Raw genomic sequence first — 20611 nt, 5'->3', positions numbered from 1 at the left:
CCATCCATCCATCCATCCATGCATCCATCCATCCATCTATCCATCCATCCATCCATCCATCCATCCATCCATCCATCCATCCATCCATCCATCCATCCATCCATCCATCCATCCATCCATCAAGGTTTACTTGCGGTTCCTAGAGTTTCCAAAAGCGTAATGGGAGGTGGATCTTTCAGTTTTCAGGCTCCTCTCTCGTGAAACCAACTTCCAGTTTCTGTCCGTGAGGCTGACACATTGTCTACTTTTCAAATTAGACTAAAGTATTTCCTTTTTGATAAATCCTATAGTTAGGGTCAACTTGGGTTTCCTGAGCTATTCCTTAGTTATGCTGCTATACTGCTGGAGGACAAATGACAACATTTCCATTTCTCTGCTGCTCTCTTTATTTGCTCTACTCTACCTGTTTGTATTTGTAATTATTTCTATCTGAACATGTTTTTTGTCGTCCTCCTATAGAAAGTTCATCTGGACCTGCCTTTCTGTATTTGTTTCTCCTTCCTGTCCACTCAAACTCAGCTGGTCAAAGCAGCGGGCCGCTCGTCCTGAGCCTGGTTCTGCTGAAGGTTTCTTCCTGTTAAAAGGGAGTTTTTTTGTCCACTGTTGCCTTTGTGCTTGCTCAGGATGGGAGACTGTGACGAAGTAAAGATTCAACGAGTCTGCTGGCTTCCTTAGATAGAGAACTTTACTAATTGGCTTTTTAATGTATGTGAATGTTTCTGTTCAGTGCCCTGAGACGACTTCTGTTCGGACTTGACGCTATATAAATAAGCTGAATTGAACTGAATTGAGAGGCAACAGCTCCACCAGCTGAGCCACCCATTTTCTGTACAATAAACTTTTTTTAATTTAAAATTCTCGCATCTTCACGTGTTTCAGGCCGAACTGACGCTCACCATGCTTGGTGCACGCTCCGAGCAGATTGACGATGTTGAGGTGAGGACCGAGGTGACTCATGATCTTCAGCTCCGACATCAGCGCCTGAGTCTCACTTCTCCTGGCTGTAGCTGCACGAGAGCAGAGGAGGGAAGAGGAGGATGAGGAGCAGAGCCGTATAAACACGACACATTGAAAAACACAAAGACCTGTGGGCTGAATCAATCTGGCATTCAAACTAAAGCTCAACAGGCTTCGTTTCTTTCTCTCTGAGCTCACAAGAATATGGCACCGGTTCGACATTATTTGACAGCTACGCAGGGGTCTCCTGTTGTTCGCACGAACTACGCACATGGCGTCTTTTACGTTCTGTGTCTTACATTTCAGCATTTTCACTGCCACCTTTGTGCTGGACTGGGAATGTGTGAGACCGTAAGCAGTCGCCATGACCACCCTGCCAAAGGCTCCCGATCCAAGAGTGCGACCTGAAACACAAAACAAGCTCAGTGGGACACAGAGGAACTGAAGCCCACATCGGACCTGGAAAAAACTGACTTTTACCGCGTGTTCATAGCAAAATATGAAGATGGTTATTTATCTGGAAGTAAAGCATGACCGACTGACTTGTTGAATCATGACTGACATCTGATGGGAAAGATTTAAAAGAAGCTTAAAAGTGAACAGGGACTGAGGTCAACAAGAAAAAGAAGTTCATTAGGTATTCTGTGGCTCGCTGACAACCCAAAACCACCCGCAGCACAGAACCCTTCAGGGGACAGATCCAGTCTCAACTAAGTCTGTTCTGACAAACATAAAACAACCACAGAGCTAAAACCTGTTCTAATCTAGAACACCACAGGGCTTTAATGAATTATTAAAAGAAACTTCAATCTAATAAACTATTTTAAAAAAAACAGCAAAAAAAGAACATGACACTGCAGTTCTAACTCCCCACAAAATACTCATTTTCACAATTTAACCAATACCTGCTCTTGTTTCGCTTATTTCTTAATTTTCTGAAATCTTGGCTACAGAGAGCTTGTGTCTGCTGCTCAGTTTGATGAGTCATGAACCTGTGAACAGGATTTATTAAAACTTCCCGAAACTGATCATTAGAAGTACAACTAATTAACTTGTGGCGTTGACCCAATTCAAGGTGGCCTTGTCAACTACGGACTTTAAAAACACACAAAAATAGCTATATGCCATTCAATTTTACAGATATGGTGCTAAAATTGGTGTGGTAGTAGCTGAGAGTCCATCCTAACACTAGTCCTAGTCCTTCCTTTGTCGCAGCAAGTGAAGGTTGACTCTCAAACTTCACAGTTTCTTCCAGTTATGTCAGCTGTACACCAAGGCTCTGTTCTTGGTCCAACTCTTTTCTCCATATTTAGAAAAGGTAGGCCTCCATCCATTTAAATACCAATGACACTATTCTATATGCTTTTGGTTCTACTACAGATGAGGTTGTAAAGTCCCTTGAATATGGTTTTCTTGAAATCCAGCAGGCCTTTTCTGACTTTTGTCCTTAAATACCAAGACAACTAAATGTATGTGGTTTGGTCATGGAGGAGGAATCATACCCACCTCGGTGGACTTCACAAATATAAACGGCAATATTATAGAACAGGTAACAATTTATAAAAATTTGGGCATTTGGATTGATGGCTCTCTGTCATTTTCACATCATGTTAAAGTTTTGCAATCTAAGATTAAAGCGAGACTTGCTTATCCATATAGAAATCCATCTTTGTTTACATTGGCTGCAAACCGCACCATTGTTGAAAAAACCATTGAGTTGGATTATGAAGACATAATTTACAGACATGCTTGTAAGGGTGTCCTTCATAAGCTGGACACAATGTATCACTCTACCATTTGCTTTGTTACAAAATGCTCCTTGTAGAACATCATCGTCACCTCAACTCTCTTGTTAAATGGACTTCTCTACATACTCGTTAAGAAATTCACTGGTTTATCCTCATTTATAAGACGTTGCTGGGTTATCCATATTTAACTCATCTACTGCAACTAGCACCGGTTTCGAAGAGTAACAGCGATCCTCTCTGTGTGGTTAAAAACTCTAAAGACCAAGTCTGGCTCTGTCTCTGCTGCTCCATCTGAATCTGCTTCAAACAACTTTGAGTCTGACCTCACTTGTCTCAGTTTCTAGTTTAAAAAAAATAATAATTTAAAAGCTGTGTTTAAAGATACAGTACTTGCAAATGTTTTCATGCTTAGTCATGTTTGACAATGAACTGTTGTTAATGTAATTTGTGATTGCCTTGCTTGTTGACTACTGTATTTTATTGTTTCCCTTCCCTGGACCCTAAAAGTGCCTGTTGGTGCTGCCAGGCCAGCTCTATAAATAAGACTTTGTTCTCAGTGTTCATGCCTGGTAAAATCAAGGAGAAATAAAAATAACACACACTTTGAGTGCTAACATGATGTTAATTTCAAGGTTTCACAAATTGCTCATAACGCCATAATTCCTCGACATAAAATGATTTTAGTTTAAAACTTTGACATGAAAAGGAGGCGTGCAGTCCTTTAAGGAATGCTGTTTGAATTATTTTAAAGTCTTTCTGGCTGGTGAATCTTGGTATTCTACTAAACTGGTTTTATTTATGTATGTTTTGATCAGATAAAAAAAAACAACTAAACTTATTTTGTATTATTGGGTATTCATGTTGTCTTCATTATTAAATGATTGAATAGTTTTGTACAGCTGTATAAAAAAAAAAAAAAACGAGTCAGCACCAAGACAAGTTTGAGCAGAATTCAAAAAGAATAAACTTGAAGAAAAATAACATGGATCACTGCAACATGTCAGCAAGGTTTCAATTTCCTGCTTGTTTATAGAGACAGAAAGGCTTTTCTATGCCATTTTCTCATGACCTGCTCAGGGTTCTGCTTATTATTTTTAATTTTCTGAAAAATTGGCATCTACTGGGAAGAGCTTATGTCTGCTGATCAATCGGACGAGAGTTGAGCAATTAGTGTCTTTATAAAGCTTTTTTTTGCATCACTGAGTCTTTTCTGTCCCAGATTGTGAATAAACCACAGCTCTAACAAGCTTAAAATCTTGGGAGAGGGTAAAAAAGTTATTTGAGAACTGAAAGAGTCCAAATGTTTTAGTTGTTTTTTTCCACGCTTAAATTGCAGAAAAGAAGAATGATCTGGGTTGTAACAGTTTAAAACGAGGCTTTATTTTTAACTTTGGGAGTTTTGGTGTGTTTGGGTTCAGCTCGAGTCCCATCACGTCTTAGAAGTTGTGAAGATTTCTTGTTTTACGCGGTTTTTATTTAATTTATCGACGTTTTTCCGGTTTATTTTTAACCATCTTGTTAAATGCTTTGAGTCAACCTTGTTTTAAAATGTTTTATTTAGCATTCAGGGATTTTTCTTCTGTAAGTAATCCTGGTCCTCGAGGGCCACTATCCTCCATGTTTTAGACGTCTCTGCGTCAACGCACTTGATTTGAAAGAATGGGTGGACAAGGACCTCTGCAGAACTTCACGACAGGCTGAAGGGGTAAGCCGTCCACTAAACCAGGTGTGTTGGAGCAGAGATAAAACCAAAACATGCAGGATAATGGGCTTTAATGAGCACGATTGAACGTCTCAAATAGTTTGCATGAATTCACTCTCTACATTATCATGTGCGGACTCACTCAGAACCAGGTTTTCTCGGGCTATCTCCCAGGCCAGATCGTACGGTAGGTGGATGGGATCCACGTAGATGTACTCGTGTCCGTCCTGGCTCACAGATTCGATCACCTTCCATCTGATCTCGTAGCGAGGCTTCTGAGCACATAGTGAAGGAAAATCAGAAGAGAACTAAATATTTTGAGCGCTGTTTGCGTTTATGCGTTCAGGTTGGTCTTACCTTCCTCCACACAGCGACTAGGATGGTGACAGACATGATAATGATGACCACCAAGGCTAAGACAGCAGCCAACACTGCCACCTGGGAGAACAGGGCTGCAACACAGAAAAACATCACAGACGTGAATGGCAAAGTATTTTTTTTTAAAGTTACTCGTTTGTAAAAGGAAGTAAAATCACATTTTATGACCCGTATGTGCCACGTATTTGAGTAAAAAAAGCATGCATAACATGTAGCATATTAATTATCCACTCCGAACCCGATTGAACCCTTCGCCATGACACCTACTGCTGGACACCAGTTTGACGTCTCTCCTGCTGACCAGTCCAGCTTGGTTGACGGTTTCGCAGCGCACCGTGACCTGCTGAGGTTTGTGGAAGATCACGTGGCTCCGCACCTGGCTGATCTTACGTGTGTTGTTGTAGGTTACGTTGGTGTGGATGCTCAGCTCCTCCGGCTGTGGAACCAGCGGCTGCCACACGGCCGACTGGTTGCTGCACCTGAAGCAGGAGAGGAATCAGAACAGCTGCAGCGGAGGAGCGACAAAGCCAAAGCAGGTGACCACACGGACCCACAGACCAAAAACATGAATGTTAGGCTGATTGGTAACTCTAAATTGTCCCTACGTGTGAGGGAGACAGTGAATGGTTGTTTGTCTGTTTGTTCCTGTGATGGACTGGAGACCTGTCCAGAGTGTACCCCGCCCCTCTCACTGTGACTGCTAGATATGGGCACCAGTGGCCCCCCGTGACCCAAAAAAAAGAAGTGAGTAAAGATGGATGGATCTATCTGTGTGTGCGGTCAGCCCCCTGGTGTTTCCTGCGTGACACTTCAGTGGGGACCAGAGGGTTTTGTGACGTACTTGAGCATGCTGTCACAGCTGTACCACTGGACCGTCGGGGCTGGAAACCCCTCCGCCACGCACGTCACCAAGTGCCTCTTTCCAGGGAGGTTGTGGTCGGTCAGGTCTTTAATCTGAGCAGGAACTGCACACAGCGGGTTATTCATCATGAGTGGCTTAAAAACAGAAAACGTGTCACGACATGCTTTTTTTTTTAAAAGCATTCTTCGTACTGGGATGGGTTAAAGTCTCTGAGAACGTTCTCTCACCTTGGACTTCCAGGTCGAAGACAACTTGTTTTGTGGCGTCTCTGTTGGTAACGAGGACAGAGTAGAGGCCCTTCTGCTCCGTCCTCACCCTCACCAGGGTGAGGATGGTAACATATCTGAGGCAGAAGATGATGAAACTGTGAGAACGTAAATCAAACCAGTGGTCCTGCCTTTTAACCTTTAACCGACCGATTTGATTTAATTAGAGCAGCTTCTGCCTGCAGGAAAACGTCTGCAGGTTTCAAAAAAAAAATTCTTTGAACAGAATAAAACGTGCTCTTTGAAGTTTTTTGAGTTTGACAGATTTCTGAACAACCTCAGTTTTTGAAGAAGCAGCTGAACTCTCACAGGTAGATGAGCTAAGAGCTAACACCAGCAAGACCAGGACCAAAATGATTTGCTGCTGTTTTAAAACAATTCCAGTTCAAAAATATCAGAGGTTCAGGTGAACCTATTAGAAAGCTTTATATCAGCATCAGTTTCAGATTACATGGTTATTATGGCAGAAATATGATATTCCTCCAGGCTACACCAGAGGTGCTACAGCTAGCCACCAAAGCCACTACACCAGGGCTATTCAACTGGTGGCCCAGGGGCCAAATCAGGCCCAAGGATGAATTGTTCGGCCCACTGATGGGTTCATTTTTAAATAAAACTAGATTTTAAACCATAAAACAAACTTATTTAATGACAATAACTTCTGGATCTCCGGCCCCTGAGCTCTTGGCTTTCAGTTACTGTGACCCCCCCCCCCCCCCCCCCGAGCTATTTAGTTGAATAGCCCTGCACTACACCTTGTCAATGACTGTGAAATAAACAATGCAACATTTATAAATAATGTTCACATGAACAGATTGGAGTTATTTTAAGGTGGCAACAATCCACCTCGCTCTTAGCCACGCTTGGATTAGCCGTTAGCTCGTCATTCTAGTCAGAAACAAAGGATTTCTTTAAACCGAGGTCGTTCAAGGTGCTGTCTGCAACAGGTAAGATGATTGTTTATCACATTTCCACAGAAACCCACTTCAAAGGATCTGAAACATTTAACTTCACACATTGTGTCTGATTATTTTACATTTCAGTATTTATTTGCTGTTTAACATCTATTGGTGGATGAGTTCTGCGATTTATATTTCTGTTTCATAATTTATGTGTTAAAAGTTGTAAAAGCACATTCCTGTGAGCCGAGCTTTGTTCGGCATTAGTCATTGGGGAGTAGTGACAGGTATTTAGTGTTTATGGTTCCTGTGTGTTGAAAGATGGACTCCTTCCCTCTGGAGAGGATTGTGTTTCTCTCTGCAGAGCCTCATCTGGTGGTGACTGACAGGAGCGAGATGCCTCTGGAGGCTTCCAGATTATCACAAGTTCTGCGCTAATTGTTTAAACGGAACAAGGATAACGAGTTCTCAGTAGACGGCTGGATGCTCGACCTTATTTCATGCTCGTGTCTGACGACGATGGTTTTGTCTCCCTTGATGGAGGCGCCATCTTTGGTCCAGAGAACCTGAGGGGGAGGGTAAGCTTCGAAGTCCACTCTCAGCTCCACGTTCTCCTGGAGCTTGGCTGAAACGTTCTGAAGCTGAGCAGGCTTCACGTCCACGAAACCATGTTCTAATAGAAAAACACAATATATATGATACGGTCAGTGCATCGACCCACAAACACTGCAGGACCAAAAGAGTTCACTATTATGTTCAGACACATTATATTTTTCCTTTTGTTAGCAAAACAAATGTTTTGTGTACGTCCGAAAGAAAATAACAGAAAAAGTTTTACATGTAAGTTGTAGCTTCTTATTTCATGTAGTGACGAATTTAAGAAGCATCAATATTACTGAATGTGTTCATCTGCTGGCCTTCACAATAAGAGCTGGGATAATAACATCACGTCACTACAGCCTGGATTTTCTTCAGTAGGATGAAAAATAATAATAAACTAATAAACTAATATTTTAATGTCTGCATTTAAAAAATGAGCACTGTGACTCTGACATAAACTATAAAACAAAACAAGTTTTCAGAAGCCAACAAAGTTAAGTCAGGTCCTCTGGGACGGTTTTTGTTTCTTGTTGAAACGTTTCGTCCTTCATCTAAAGGACTTCATCAGTTCTGCAAATGTGCTGGTCCTTCAATGTTTTGAACCACTTTAGCTATGGCTGCCTCAGAGGAGTCGACGTGGGAGAGGGCGTACTCCAGAAACCATCTCAGCACCAGCAAACTGGTTGGTTCACTATGAATGTGCTGCTTGTGGGACTGAGTTTGTTGTGGCTTCTCTGACTGATGAAGTCCTTTGGATGAAGGATGAAACATTTCAACAAAAAAAAAGAAACCATCCAGAGGACCTGACTTAACTTTGTTGAATGTTTAAACCTGGATTATTGAGCATGAACTTTGACGTATTCACAATATTAATACATCTGCCAGTTGCTGAGCTGCAGTATCAACTTTCATCTAGATTCCTGGATTTCACCTCTTGGTTTGGACAAAACCAACATTTACTCAGCATTTCTTTTGGTATTCGACAAACCCAAAGGAGAAAACATCTGGCTCGACACTGTTCACATTTTTTTGTCCAAAAGTGTTGAGAGGAGCAAAAAGGACAAAGAAACAACAGAGCTGCACATATTTGAGTCAGCTGATGGACGAGTTCTCTCAGGGTACAATAAGACCAAAGAAACTACCTGATGTTAGTTGGATGCTTACTAAGCATTCACACTATTGTGATCCTATTACCACTTCTAAATTCTTCTGTATGTTTCTCGTTCCACAATTTTTGTGCTATTTCAACAAATCATATATCAAAACGTTCAGCTCTTACAATCCTGCTGTGACTTTTGGTATTGATGCAACGTTTGCTTATTGAAATATTTAGCCTTTTCTGACTTTTTTTTTTTCTCATAGAAAATGAATTGAGCTCATTTTACATCCTTCATATCTTTAGATCTGTTTAAAACCTTTTACTGCTCCTTTCACATTTTGTTCTGGTTCAGCTTCTTTCTGCTTCCTTCTGCCAATTTTAACTTTTTTCAGCTACTTTTGTGCAGTTTTGTGCTTCTTTAAGATTCTGCTAACTACAACATTTTTTGAGCTTCTTTTAACTTATTTATTTTAATTTCAACTTGTTATGCTCCTTATAGCCAATTTATGTAAGTTTCAGCTTTTTCTGCTATTTCAGCTACTATTTACCGGTAGCTGTTTTTTGTTGCTAATTTGATTTTTTTCAGCTAATCCCACATTTTTTACAATAATTTCAACTTTTTTCAGCATAAATCAGCAAAAATGTGCTCTCTCCTCTTCCTTCTGGTAAGTGGTTTTCTGCTGTTTTAGCTACTTTTCAGCTGTTTTTTGCTAATTTCAGCATTTTTCAGATAATTTCTGCTTTTTTGTGCTAATTTCTGCTTCTTCCAGCCTAAATGGGTAAACATGTTCTTTCTGCATTCTTCTGCTAATTTAAGCTTGTTCTACCTTTTCAGCAACCTTTTTAGCACTGTTTAGCTAATTTAAGCTGCTTTCAGATAAATTCAAGTTTTGGGTGGTAATTCTTTCTACATTCAGCCTAATTAGCTTCTTTATGCTAATTTCAGCTTGTCATGGCCCTTTCAGCTTTTTTATAGTTTCAGCTTGTTATGCTCCTTCAACTTATTTTTGCAAGTTTCAGCTTTTTCTGCTATTTCAGCTACTATTTAGCTTTTTTGTACTAATTTTAGCTTTTTCAGCTAATGGCATTTTTTTTAGCTAATTTCAGCTCTTTCCGTTACTTTCAGTAGTTTAAGTTTCTTTATGCATTTTCAGCTACTTTTCAGCTATTTTTGTTGCTAATTTTAGCTTCTTTTTTTAAGTTAAGTTCATATTTTTGTGTTCATTTTTTCTTACTTAAACCTAATTAAGCAGTTACGTGTTCTTTCTGCTTTCTCCTGCTAATTTTGGCATGTTCTTCCATTTCAGCTACCTGTCAGCAAGGTTTTTTTTTATAGCTAATTTCAGCTGTTGTTTTAGCTAGTCCTTCTGCAATAAGCATTCACACTGCATTTTTGCAGAAAATGCAATTTATCTAGTTTAAGTTAGAATAGTTTCACTTCTTTAGTAAATACAGCAGCCAGTCATGTTTTTGTTCATTTTTAACATTTTGAAGCGTTGTCATGTGTGTCTTTAACATGTTCAGTAGAACGTGTGTCTTTAACATGTTCAGAGTAAAAAAAACAACCTCTCCTTGCTTCCTGTCTCCATCCAACATGGGGGTTCGAGCTATTTAAAGGGTTTTCTAAACAGATCACACCTCACTGCAGATACAGTAAGCAGTCACAGAGCTGTAATGACTGCAGCGGTGGACAGAACATGGGAGGAGAATCCTGCTTCTACGAGCTCTCGTTCCGCTTCGCGTTCACATTTAAAGACAAATCCAAGCCACACAACTCACATTCACCTACAGTTTAACTATAACGTCGCTGTGATCTGCAGGTGTTATTTAAGGCATCACTCAGGGGTTTCACACCGTGTCAAAGGTTTATTTCACACAATCCACAGAAACACAAAACTGCTCTTTATTTCCTTTAAGTGCAGCTTTTCTCCCCACCATGGCCTCCCAGTGTTAACACAGGAGTTAGTCTTCTCCATCATAATACCAGTAACAACAATCTGCAGGGAATCCGTTTGTTTTTGTTCAGTTCGTGTTTGTGTGTCTGACCGAGCACGGTGACGTTGATGCTGGCAGAAGCCGTGCTGCCGAGGACGCTCTCGAAGACGTGGCAGACGTACTTTCCGCTGTGGGCCACCGTGGCGCGAGGGAAGAAGAGGCAGGAGCGTGCACGTGTGGGGGGCGAGACGTACGTCTGAGGCTCAACCTCAATGAGCTTCAGGAGAAACGACAACAACAAGAGTGCGATTATTATTAGTGAGTCAAAATTTGCACAATAAAACAAGACTTTGAATGCCAACGTTTCAGACTAAGATCATGTTATGATGAAAAAAGGCGGAGTTGGTCAAACCTTGGAAATAAAGTTATGTACAATATAATACTTTATTGCAAAATGTTACATTCAAAGTACAAGTTGGGGATGACTCTCAACTACTCTAATATACATTTTTAGCCTTAAAGATATAAAATTGGCTGGTTAAGCGATTGTTGTGTTTCCTAAGCTCCGCTGGCTGTGGCAGCCATCTTAAATTGGGCCAGCTCCAAAAGTAAACCAGTTATAGATTTACATCTATTGATAACTTTCTGAAAGTTTCATTAAAATCTGTTCAGCAGCTCATGAGATATTTTGCTAACAGACAAGCAGAGTTGACTCCAAAAGTTTACAGGCTAATTTTTTTTTTAACAGATATCTCGTGTGATCATGTAGTGCTTTTACTATATGTTGAGGATGACTGTCAGGTACTACCACACCAGGTTCTAGCTGAGTATTTGTAAAAACAGAGTTATACCCATTTCTGTGGTTGCTAAAGTTCACAAGCTGTGGCAGCCATTTTGACTTTAATGGGCTTTAAAACTAAAAAATAAATTGTAGTTGTACCTTTAGTGACTGTTCTCTAAAAGTTTCATTAGCATCCAATCAGTGATTCAAGAGATATTTTACTAACAGACAAATGAAGTGAACTCCAAATAGTTAATGGCAAAGATCTTGCATGAACTATTTGCACTCAGATTATGTTTTAAAGATGACTCTCAGCTAATATTAAATCAAATTTTAGGACAATAAATATAAAATTGACTGAGTTATAGAGATTTTTGTGTTTTTATAATGCCAGTTTGCTGTGGCAGCCATCTTGGAACAGGTTGACGCCGAAGGTGAATCAGATGCAGATGTATATCCCACGACTATCTTCTGAAAGTTTCATTAAAATTTGGCTTTTGGTTTATGAAATGCAGCACGGTGGCGCAACTGGTAGAGCTGCTGCCTCTCAGCGAGCAGGTCCCTGGTTCAAACCCCGGTCCAGGGGCCTTTCTGGGTGGAGTTTGCATGTTCTCTCCGTGCATGCGTGGGTTTTCTCCGGGTGCTCCGGTTTCCTCCCACAGTCCAAAAACATGCATGTTAGGCTGATTGGTAACTCTAAATTGTCCCTAGGTGTGAGTGAGAGAGTGAATGGTTGTTTGTCTCGTTTGTCTCTATGTGGCCCTGTGATGGACTTGCGACCCGTCCAGGGTGTACCCCACCCCTCGCACAGTGATTGCTGGACATGGGCACCAGCGACCCCCGTGACCCAAAATGGAATAAGCGGGTAAAGAAAATGGATGGATGGATGGATGGATGGATGGATGGGTTTATGAAATATTTTGCTGACAGACAAACGGACACAGGCAAAAATATGATCGCCTGCCTTCACCTTTCAGCAGCAGGAAATAAAACTGCCTCATGAACAAATATGAGTTGAAACAGACACTTGGGCCAATCCCCACGCTGTGCGTGTTGTGAAAACAATTCACAGGAGGAGCCAAATCGAGGTGTGTCTCCACATCTTGATACAATTTGGGTCCGGCCATGAGGTCGCACAGGGATTAAAAGAAGGAAAAGCTGAACAAAAGCTCTTGTTCTGCTCCACTCCCACTCACCTCCGTGTTGGGGATATCCCAGGAAAACAGCACCAGGTCGACTCCGTGCACCGTGCAGTTCACGGACAGAGCTTCTCCCTGCTTCAGGACCGTCTTGGAAGCGTCGATGTAAGGATCGATGGCCTCAGAGACTGGGACGAGGACAGGAGAGAGACGATGGACATGAGATGGGACAAGCCCGTCTGCAACAGAGCTGACCTCAGCAATCATTAATCATTAGCCAGTGCAAAAGTCAACAACATGGGAATCTAATAAGTCAGAGCTGAATTTGACCTTTGACCTTTTTGGTTCACGTCTCCATAAAAAGGATGGATGCTTTTCAATGGTTTTTTTTTCTTTCTTCTTTTTGCATTAACAGTACGGCACTTATCAATCACAAAACAAATTAAAGACCAGCAACCCTTGAAGGAATGCATATCGCCCGCCATCTTTTGTGAGTTTCAAACTAAAATCATCTTACAATGAAATGAGACAGAGTCGCAGCCGATTTGGTCAAACTTTGTAAATGTTTGCTCATGAGATGTGTCAGCGCTTAGAGTAAATGATAAATGGACTGTACTTATACAGCACCTTTCTATCAAGATACTCAAAGTACTTTACACTATAATCTGTGCCCTCATGTACCCATTCATACAGCACTCTACTCTATCTATACAAAGACTAATCAGTGCTTTACCACATCCATACACCGATACATTGGAGGCAATGAGGGGTTCAGTGTCTTGCTCAGGGACACTTGGGCATGTGACTGCTGGTGGAGTCGAATCCCCAACTCTCCCAATGGAGGACCACTGCTCTAACCACTCAGCCACAGCGTATGTGTTGGGGGCGGGGGTGACTCTCATCTACTACCACACTACATTTTAGGTCAATATCTGTAAAAGCAACAGAGTTGTGGCCTTTAGAGCCATGAAAACATTAATGCCTTTCTCCTTTTGTGATGGATGAGGAACAACAAGTAACTCAAGAGAACAATAATGCTTCATCTTCTCACCAGTCTTCACTCCAGTCACTAAATTTAACCAATGAGGTTTGTGAAATCACTAAAAACACAAAATATTTATCAGTAAAAATGCAGGTTTTGTACAAATATTTACTTTTTTCATAGTGCATTGTAAAAAAGGAATAAAATGTTTTTTTTTATAATTTGAATGCTGGCTCTGATTATATGTGCTGCTAATTATCCATGCTGCTGATTATCCATGCTGCTGATCTCATGCTGCTGTGTTCCTTCGTACTCGCCTGCTCACACAGACTCATGTTCGTGCTGCTGTTGTTCATCGTATTGTTTAGTGTATTTCTTAGTTTATATCTAGATCCTTACTTTTACAATTTATATTTTTGCTCTTTTTGGATGTAATGGGACCCTGTGTACACAATTTCATTCCACCTCATGTACCACATGTGGTGAAATGACAATAAAACCTACTTGAACTTGGTTGAATGTAAGAAGGTAAGCTTGTTTGATTCTGTGTGTGTGTTCCTGTCTAAAGTTACTGTAAATACAACTGCAGCACCATGTCTCTTGTGAACTCTATGACCTACCGATAACACTGATGACGTTAAAACCCTGGGAGTCTTTCACCTCCCCGTTCAGCTCTCCGCGGCACACGTACGTCCTGTCCTCCAGCGGTGCCTTGTACCCCTCAGCGGGGGCGTACAGGCCTGTAATGGGCCGGTCGGTGTCCTGCTCATGCAGGGTGACGGTGATGTTGGGGTTGGTGACCACACACGGGATGATGCTTTCTTCACTGGTCTTTGCCACCATGCCATGGGTGCTTTTTACAAACCACACCTCAGGATCTGCAGCGAGACAGGATTCAGCATTCAGAACACTGTCTTCTTGTTTAATCGTTTGATTTTTGCACTCCAACTATGCGTTGTGCTGTTTTGTCTAGTCATATTTCTATACGTCAGTTTATTTAGGAGAAGGGCGCTATGAATTTTGACATTGGTAACTTTTATGTTTGTCAATATTTTGAAATGAATTCACAATTTATTTTTACATTAGAATACATTGCAATTGTGTCAATTAATTCAAAACGTTGTTCTTTTTAAAAATCTGCTTCAGCTTTCTTGCTTTGTTCTTTTTTGCTAGCATTTTGCTACTTTTAGCTCGTCAGTTGCTGCTTTGATCTTTCAGCTAGCTACTTTTAGATTTTAGATCATATTTACTTCCTTTTTTTCTTTTCACTTTTACAGAAGCTAGTGTGTTTTTCTTCTTTTAGCTTTTTGTTGTTGCTAGTGTTCTGCTCCTTTTCATAACTTCATTTCAGCTTCTTCAGCAGATTTCAGCGTTTATACTGCATTTCCACAGAAAATGTCAAATGTTTTTGGAGCCGTCAGGTATTTTAGGATGAAAGCTGAAGGCAAACGAACCGGACCTCACCTGGAACAAACACAGCCACCTCCTTAGTTTCCCCAGAGCTTCGACTGACGCACTGATACACACCAGTATGCTTCCAGTTCACATTCTTTAGCATTAGAACACTGGACACGGCATCTCTTCGCACAATTTGGTATCGTTGATGACCATTTTCATCCTTCTCTTTCAGATACTTGAGCATGTCATCGCTTTTGAATTCCCAGGTGATCTCAGTGAAGTCGGAGCAGGTTAGGTTGAGGGACGAGCCTCGAGTCAGCACGAACTCGTTGCCATCAGGTGTGATCTTCAGGCAGGACACTTCAGCGCACAAACACGCCAGAGCTGCAGTTTGCACGCCACAAAAACAGTCATTAAGGTGGGGGTTAAAAGAGACGGCAGAAAGAGTTCAGAGGTTACATCAACAATGTAAGTCAGATCCTGTTCTGTCTCAAACCGTGAAGGATACGAGTCGTCTGGAGCAGACGAGAAGAGAGGATGAGGGCGGCACGTCAGTGACAGCCGGACTCAAAATTAAAGATGCACATCTGAATGCATCAAAGTATTGTGCAATCTTACAATTCATTCCGTTTATCGTTATAATTAGCACAATATCATTAAATTACACATTGCAGGATACTCACTCCGTACATTTATGCAACTTCTTCCTAACTACGGAGTAAATGTATTAACAAAATTATCTTAGACTTGGCTAAATGAGTATTGTGAAGTAGTTGGTGTAAGCCTGGGATCACACTCTTCTGTACAATAAACCCAAACTCTTTTTGCACATTATCACTTTTTGTTGGTAGCATGATATTTAATCCTCACCTGTAATTGTAAGTGTCAGGTGGCGCACGACTGCTGACACCCTCCACATGGCGGCTGCTTTTTATGACCACGTTTTTCTGCAAACAGAAGGTTCAAACGCAGATAAATCTCATCAGTCAGTGTTGAATATAAATGTCTTAGTCGACAGTAAGACAAATACAGGTAGTTCACACGCAGAAATGTATACTTTTATCAGTCCAAGTGAACAAAACAGCAGGAAGATTGCATTTTGCTTCTTTTTACAACGTAATATCTACCATATTTTTCGGCTTATAAGGCGCATTAAGTGAAAAGAAACAGTCAGATAAGGCAAACTTTATTCAGCTTATTCACAATAACCACATAAAATCAGTTCGAGGTCAGTAAGCACAACCAGAATTAATACATAAAGTGCACCTGATTGTAAGGCTCACTGTTGATTTTTGAGAAAATGTAAGGATATTAACTGTGCCTTATAGTCTGAAATATATGGTCAAGTCGTCAACTTTATTTATAGAGCACATTTAAAACAGAACCTGTTATCAAAGTGCTTAACAACAACAACAACAACAATCAATGAGAGAAAACATAAGAAAGAATATTATAGTGATTTATTGAATAAAAGTAAAGGAGACATCAAGGCAACATGGCGGGTAGTGAATAATGTTTTACAAAAAAATATAAGAAAAACAGGCATTTCACAAAACTTTACAATAGACAACAAGAATGTATGTGATGAAAATGTAATTGCTAATGGATTTAATCAATACTTTGTGAACGTTGGATCCAGCCTTGCTGCAACGATACCTAAAGTGGATAACAATGTGAACTATTTAATTGATGATTATCTTGCAAGTGTGTTCCTGACTGGAACTGACAAATATGAAATAATGACTGTAGTCAATACATTTGTAGGCAAAAGATCAAAGGATTGGATGGATATGGACATGATGTTTGTAAAACACATATTGGGTCATGTAATCGAACAATTTACATATGTATGTAATTTATCTTTTACTAAGGGAGTATTTCCTGATAGAATGAAGGTGGCTAAAGTGGTTCCTCTTTTTAAAGGTGGTGACAAATGTGTGTTTAATAACTATCGACCGATATCGTTGTTGCCACAGTTTTCTAAGATCTTGGAGAAATTATTTAGTAACAGACTAGACCAATTTATTGAAAGGCAAAATATTCTAACTAATAGCCAATATGGTTTTAGAGAAAAAAATTCCACATCCATGGCACTAGTAGACTTTATGGAACAAGTAACAACTGCTGTGGACCGAAAACAGTATTGTGTGAGTGTGTTTGTGGACTTAAAAAAGGCGTTTGATACTGTCGATCATAACATTCTTTTTGAAAAATTATACAAATACGGCATCAGAGGATTGGCACTGCAGTGGGTGTGCAGTTACTTAAAAAACAGGAACCAATTTGTGCAGATAAATGATGTGAGATCGGATTACTGCACCATTACATGTGGAGTTCCTCAAGGATCTGTAATTGGTCCAAAGTTGTTCATCTTGTATGTGAATGATTTGGTTAAGGTGTCCAGCCTCCTTAAATGCGTTCTTTTTGCGGATGACACAACTTTTTTTTGTTCTGGTAAGAATATTGAACAGTTATTGGAATTAATGATGATTGAGTTTTGTAAAATTCAAAGTTGGTTTAGACTAAACAAAGTATCGTTAAATTTGGATAAGACTAACTATATGATATTTAGCAATAAAAATAAAAATATTGATGTTTCATTCAAGATTGAAGATTCTGAAATCTGTAGAGTATATGAGGTGAAGTTTTTGGGTGTCATCATTGATGATAAATTATCATGGAAGCAACATATAAATTCTGTTAAAATGAAAATATTAAAATCTATCGCAATATTTTATAGAGTTAAGTATCTACTGAATGACAAAGCATTGTATTTGATGTACAATACAATTGTTGTGCCACATTTGATTTATTGTGTTAATGTTTGGGGAAAAGCATGTAAATCAATTACAAAGTCTATTTTTATTTTGCAGAAAAGAGTTGTAAGAATTATCAAGGGTAAACATTATTATCATCCATCGAGTATATTATTTTGTCAAATGAAGTTGTTGAAGTTCCCTGATTTGGTGGATTATACCATTTTGTCATTCATGTATAGAGCTCATAATAATACATTGCCTTCTAATATCCAAATGCATTGTGTAAAAAGAGCTAGTAATTATAATCTTAAGGGGAAATATGTTTTTGTTAAACCGCAATTCAGAACCAGTTTGAAGGGAAGATCTACCCTAATTCAGGGTGTTGGACTGTGGAACGACTTGGAGTTAGATGTTAAGGAAGCTAAATCAATCTCGGTATTTAAGAAAATGGTAAAAATTCAATTGCTAAAAAAATATATATGAATGTATTTCATGAAAAATGTTGGATATTTGAAATATTACTTGAGTTATTTACTTGTTTCTGATAATTTTCTGAATATGTTTGTTTGAATGGTTTATTAGATAAATAAGGAGCAGATTCAATAAGATTTTTTCTTCATCTGCTACCTTTCATTTTATATTTATAATTGTTTTCTAATTACATATATGTTAATTGATATGTATTTTATTTTGTTATGAAATGAATAAATAAAAAAAAAAAAAAAATTAAAGAGAAAAAAATACAATACACTAATTATAATAACTGAAGAATTAATAAAAAGCATTTAAAACATAGGGTCATAGATTAAAAAACACTAGATCAATTTACACTGTATGAAATGCCTGCGTGAACAGATGTGTTTTAGCAGGGATTTGAAGTGAGGAAGGGAGGTGGCCTGCCTGATGTTGGGGGGCAGGTTGTTCCACAGTTTGGGGCCCATGACTGAAAAAGCCCGATCTCCTCTGAGCTTCAGTCTTGTTTTTGGAACAGCCAAAAGCAGCTGATCAGATGATCTCAGGGCCCGAGAGGGAACGTAAGGTTCCAGAAGCTCAGAGAGGTAAAGGGGTGCGAGGCCATTTAGGCATTTGAAGGTCAACAGAAGAATTTTAAAAACTATCCTCGTACGAACAGGGAGCCAGTGAAGGGAGGACAGAACTGGTGTAATATGTTCAGACCTACGAGTTCCGGTTAAAAGCCGAGCAGCAGCATTCTGGACGAGCTGAAGACGTGAGTTGGAGGACTGGCTGATCCCAGCATACAGTGCGTTGCAATAGTCCAATCGGGTCGTGACAAAGGCGTGGACTAGTTTCTCAAGGTCGGGTCTGGACAACACTGGCTTGAGCTTAGCTACCTGTCCGAGTTGGAAGAAGCTTTTCTGTAGAACAGAGTTGATTTGTTTGTCAAACTTGAAATCAGAGTCTAAAACCATCCCGAGATTTTTACCAGACTGCTTCAGATATGGCTGAAGAGAGTCCAGGTTGACAGGATCAGTGGCGGCAGTTGAGCTAGGGCTAAAGACAATGACTTCAGTCTTCTCATTGTTAAAACGTAAGAAATTTGAAGCCATCCAGGCCTTAATGTCGTCCAGACATTTTAACAGAGGGTGAATGGAGCAAACACTTGCTGGTTTCACAGGCAGGTAGATCTGGCAGTCATCAGCATAGCAATGGAATGAAAGACCATGTTTCCTCAGGATGGACCCCAGTCGAAGCAAATAAAGTGAGAACAGAAGGGGTCCAAGAATCGAACCCTGTGGGACCCCGCAAGAAAGAGGTAATGAGGCGGATACATTATTATCACCCTTGACACAAAAACCCCTGCCACTCAGGTATGAGGGGAACCATTCTAATGCAGCACCTGTGATCCCAACCCACTGTTCCAGCCGTATGGTATATAAGAGATGTTAATATGATGGCTCGACTCCTGCTTTCATCAGCTCCTGGCAGGTGAAATAAAGTAGAAAATACATTAAATTGTAGATCCAAACATTCTGCTGTGAAATAACTAATTTGTGCTTTGCTTTTGCTTAAAGGACAAATAAAAACAAAAAGGACGTGATTCGTCACAAAGCTGTTTTCTCTCTTGACACAGAGTCTGAGGTGCAGTCGCAGCTCACTCTGGAGGTATTTGATGCCTCGCTGCACCAGGACAGAGCAACAATGTCTGCCTCTTTGTGTTCTCGGTTCACCAGCATTCTGCTCACGAACAAACGGGTCACTGTGTGCAACTTTGGAGCACCCTTACTGGTAACAATGCTGCGTCCAAGCTATCCCAGAGCCACGCTGAGCTATCAGCTGGTTTGGGAGTAAACAAAAGGGAACATGAGGGTCTGAAAGGAAAGGCTGCTGTGGCGTTACAGTGCGTATCATGTTGTTCACTGATGCAGCATCCATGGAGCGATTCAGGAACGTCCACCATCGTCCCATCAATAGCTTGAACAGCTCTAGACTTTAGTATTGGAAGTTCACAGCTGAGGAGGTCAGAGGCAAAGACGGAAGAGGGGAAGGGTGGTTAGTTGTTATGTTTGGGACGGGGAGGTGGCGGTGGTGGTGGTGGTGGTGGTGGTGGGGGGGGGGGGTTAAGGCAGACGTCTGGAAACAGTTAAGGATGGATCACAGGCCTGAACGCAAAGAGGGTGGGAAAGAAAACGAGGGCGGAAGAGCGATTCTTGGGAAGAGCGAGGGTGGAGGAGGAAGAGTGCGAGCCAGAGAAATAAATTGTGAAATCTCTTTAAAAAAATCTTACTCCATTTAACTTCTTTTGATTTTTTTACTCCACTGGACTCGAACTTTACAACTTCTATTTTAAGACAGGACTATTTTAGCTCATTGTGTAATAAACCACATTTGTTGGAATTTATCTCATTACCTGAAATCTAATATTCATTTATCAAAGACCATATTTCTGAAGACCAGCTTAGATTGACCGTCCCAAAATTTTATGTTTTATGTTTGGTTCTCTGGAAAAGGTATAAACAAATAGTATCTCACCTGTTGTAGGTAGCTTTTTGAATGACTTCTGTTCACAGAAATAGCTTAATTTCGACTGGGTTAGCACAATAACAGCCAGTCTGAGCCATGTAACACACACATGTATATATATATA

At 40.2% G+C, this 20611-nt stretch overlaps 1 protein-coding gene across 1 annotated transcript in view; it reads right to left on the bottom strand.

Moving 5' to 3' along the window:
* Positions 1–20611, bottom strand: part of pdgfrb (platelet-derived growth factor receptor, beta polypeptide) — a 41808-nt gene that overhangs the window by 4758 nt on the left and 16439 nt on the right. Inside the window, exons 2-14 of the mRNA XM_037675622.1 lie at positions 15617–15693; positions 14813–15130; positions 13969–14226; positions 12424–12554; positions 10558–10723; positions 7305–7485; positions 5875–5990; positions 5627–5750; positions 5053–5264; positions 4765–4859; positions 4550–4682; positions 1257–1361; positions 897–1007 (exon numbers count right to left, since the gene is read on the bottom strand). Coding sequence (XP_037531550.1) covers positions 897–1007; positions 1257–1361; positions 4550–4682; positions 4765–4859; positions 5053–5264; positions 5627–5750; positions 5875–5990; positions 7305–7485; positions 10558–10723; positions 12424–12554; positions 13969–14226; positions 14813–15130; positions 15617–15665 — 1999 coding nt within the window. The 5' untranslated portion in view covers positions 15666–15693. The remainder of the gene's footprint in view (positions 1–896; positions 1008–1256; positions 1362–4549; positions 4683–4764; positions 4860–5052; positions 5265–5626; positions 5751–5874; positions 5991–7304; positions 7486–10557; positions 10724–12423; positions 12555–13968; positions 14227–14812; positions 15131–15616; positions 15694–20611) is intronic.

This window comes from Nematolebias whitei, chromosome 4 (assembly GCF_014905685.2).
Source record: "Nematolebias whitei isolate Nwh7 chromosome 4, NemWhi1, whole genome shotgun sequence".
NCBI classification, from domain to species: domain Eukaryota; kingdom Metazoa; phylum Chordata; class Actinopteri; order Cyprinodontiformes; family Rivulidae; genus Nematolebias; species Nematolebias whitei.
This window is presented reverse-complemented; position numbering and strand designations above follow the sequence as displayed.